Raw genomic sequence first — 2,930 nt, 5'->3', positions numbered from 1 at the left:
TCATACCCGCTTATTCCCGTTTATCAGGGTCGCGGGGGTCTGCCGGTGCCAATCTCCGGCTCTCATAGGGCACTGGTACACCCTGGACAGGGCGCCAGTCCATCATAGGGCAACACAGACAGACAACCACTCACTCCTATGGGCAATTTAGAGACTCCAATCAACCTTACAGTCATGTTTTTAGATTGTGGGAGGAAGCCAGAGTACCTGGAGGAAACCCACGCAGTACATATATACGTACATATATATATATTTTTTTATATATTATTATTAGTAATTATTAGTAATTATTATTAATATATTATTATTATTGTAATTATTATTTATATATTATTATTAGTTTTAATTCTATTATTAAAACTAATAACTATTATTAGTTTTAATTCATCACTGCAGAGCAAACAGTTGGTGGAACAATGACTGATGACAAACTTTTGGGGTGTGCAGTTACATCAAGCCCTTTAATATTCTTCTCCTTCCTCTCCCTCATCTTCCACACTATCAGCACCAACTTCTTCATAATCTTTCTCCAGGGCAGCCATGTCCTCTCTGGCCTCTGAGAATTCTCCCTCCTCCATTCCCTCTCCAACATACCAGTGGACAAAGGCTCTCTTGGCGTACATGAGGTCAAACTTGTAGTTTAGTCTGGCCCAGGCCTCAGAGATGGCAGTGGTGTTGCTCAGCATGCAAACGGCCCTCTGCACTTTGGCCAGGTCTCCTCCAGGAACCACAGAGGGAGGCTGGTAGTTGATGCCCACCTTGAAGCCAGTGGGGCACCAGTCCACAAACTGGATGGAGCGTTTGGTCTTAATGGCTGCAATGGCAGCGTTGACGTCTTTTGGCGCCACATCACCTCGATACAGCAGACAGCAGGCCATGTATTTACCATGGCGAGGATCACACTTCACCATCTGATTGGCTGGCTCGAAGCAGGCGTTTGTGATTTCAGACACAGACAGCTGCTCATGGTAGGCTTTCTCAGCAGAGATGACCGGGGCATAGGTGGCCATTGGGAAGTGGATACGAGGGTAAGGCACCAAGTTGGTCTGAAACTCTGTCAGATCAACATTCAGAGCTCCATCAAAACGAAGAGAAGATGTGATTGATGAGACGGTCTGGCTCATGAGACGGTTAAGATTAGGGTATGAAGGGTGCTTAATATCAAGGTTCCTCTGGCAGATGTCGTAGATGGCCTCGTTGTCCACCATGAAGGCACAGTCTGAGTGCTCCAAGGTGGTGTGGGTGGTCAGGATGGAGTTGTAAGGCTCAACTACAGCAGTGGAAATCTGGGGTGATGGGTAGACAGCAAACTCAAGCTTGGCCTTTTTACCATAGTCAACAGAGAGCCTCTCCATCAGCAAGGAGGTGAAACCAGAGCCAGTGCCTCCACCAAAGGAGTGGTAGATGAGAAATCCCTGCAGGCCAGTGCACTGATCCGCCTGTAAAAAAAAAGCAATAAAATCCTTATTAGTTTTAAGATTAGGTTTTATTTCCTGCAACTTTCATTTCTTTTAGCTGTACCATTTTACGAGTCCTATCCATAACAAGTTCTATGATCTCTTTCCCAATGGTGTAGTGTCCTCGGGCATAGTTGTTGGCAGCATCCTCTTTTCCTGTGATAAGGTGATCTGGATGAAACAGCTGACGGTACGTTCCTGTTCGCACTTCGTCTATAGAGAAACTCAAAGCAGTAAAGTTATGTAGTTTCAAAATAATCTAATGAAATACACAATTCAGAATAATCTTCAATCCATAGACGTTTTTTTTTTAAAAAAAAAACATGACTTATTTAATTGGTGCAGTTTTCCTGATGTTTAGTCACAGGCCCAGGGCGCCATCTGCTGGAAGGGGCCAAATAGCACCACATTTCTTTTTTTTTTAAATGATAATTTAAAAAGGTATAATGAACGTGAAACACACCCTTTACAATCACTGTACATGTTTTCTCCTAATTGAATATTAATACTAAAAACCTTTAACTTTATATGTTAATCTTCTGCTCATATTTCTATTTATTTTATTCTAATTCTTGTTCTATTCTATATACAGTAATTATATTATGTTGTTTGCACATTGTGTTCTTTGATTTGATTAATCAGTAACACAAAACCTAAAATCAAACAGGAAAGTAACTGAAACTGTATATACTGTATTTTAACTTTTGATTGCACTGTTTTACATTGTTTTTGGATTTTTGCACCATTGTTGTTATTGTTTCCTTGAGACATTTGCACTATACCTGTAAGTGTTATGTTGTATTATTGTAATTTTAAATTTTAAAATAGGTTGTATATTTTTTCAATGGGTTTGTTGTATCACAGAATTGCATTGTTTTGTCTTGATATTTAAAAGAAATGATAATGTGTTCACAGTGATTCCAGTATAAAGAAGTATTCTGTGTATAGTTATAAGTTTGTTAGTCATAGTTCTGATATAATCATATAATAATGAGTAATGATATGATTACAAACCGATGACAGTAGGCTCCAGGTCTACATAAAGCGCTCTGGGGACACGTTTCCCTGTCCCAGTTTCACTGAAGAAGGTGTTGAAGGAGTCGTCTCCTCCTCCAGATTCCTGGTTAGAAAGCACCTGTCCGTTTGGCTGAATCCCATGCTCCAGACAGAAAAGTTCCCAGCAGGAATTACCGATCTGGACTCCAGCTTGGCCCACATGAATAGAAATAATCTCACGCTGCAGAGAGAAAACAATATATCAGGATCCTGGCATCACTTAATCATGACATCAGTTGGTCATATGCTAATTTGTTTATTGCAAAATCTAATCATTTGTTTAATTATGAATATAAAGCAGATGAAGACAATGAAATCCTGTCTTACCATTGTTTATCTTTCTTTTTAAATGCTCAGGCTTTGGAGAGAAGTTGTAGTGTCAGAGAGAACTTTAACTATGCGTTTCGACACCGTGTA

At 40.1% G+C, this 2,930-nt stretch overlaps 1 protein-coding gene across 1 annotated transcript; it reads right to left on the bottom strand.

The window, feature by feature from the left end:
• Positions 1-446: 446 nt before the first annotated feature.
• Positions 447-2,930, bottom strand: LOC114462370 (tubulin alpha chain-like). The gene is made up of 4 exons (XM_028445169.1): positions 2,841-2,930; positions 2,472-2,694; positions 1,522-1,670; positions 447-1,439 (listed from the first exon to the last, which is right to left on the bottom strand). The coding sequence occupies exons 1-4, from the start codon at positions 2,841-2,843 to the stop codon at positions 462-464; spliced, it is 1,353 nt and encodes a 450-aa protein (XP_028300970.1). The 5' UTR covers positions 2,844-2,930; the 3' UTR covers positions 447-461.

This window comes from Gouania willdenowi, chromosome 4 (assembly GCF_900634775.1).
Source record: "Gouania willdenowi chromosome 4, fGouWil2.1, whole genome shotgun sequence".
Lineage (NCBI taxonomy): Eukaryota > Metazoa > Chordata > Actinopteri > Blenniiformes > Gobiesocidae > Gouania > Gouania willdenowi.
Note: the sequence above shows the minus strand (reverse complement) of the source record. Positions and strands in the feature narration are given on the sequence as shown.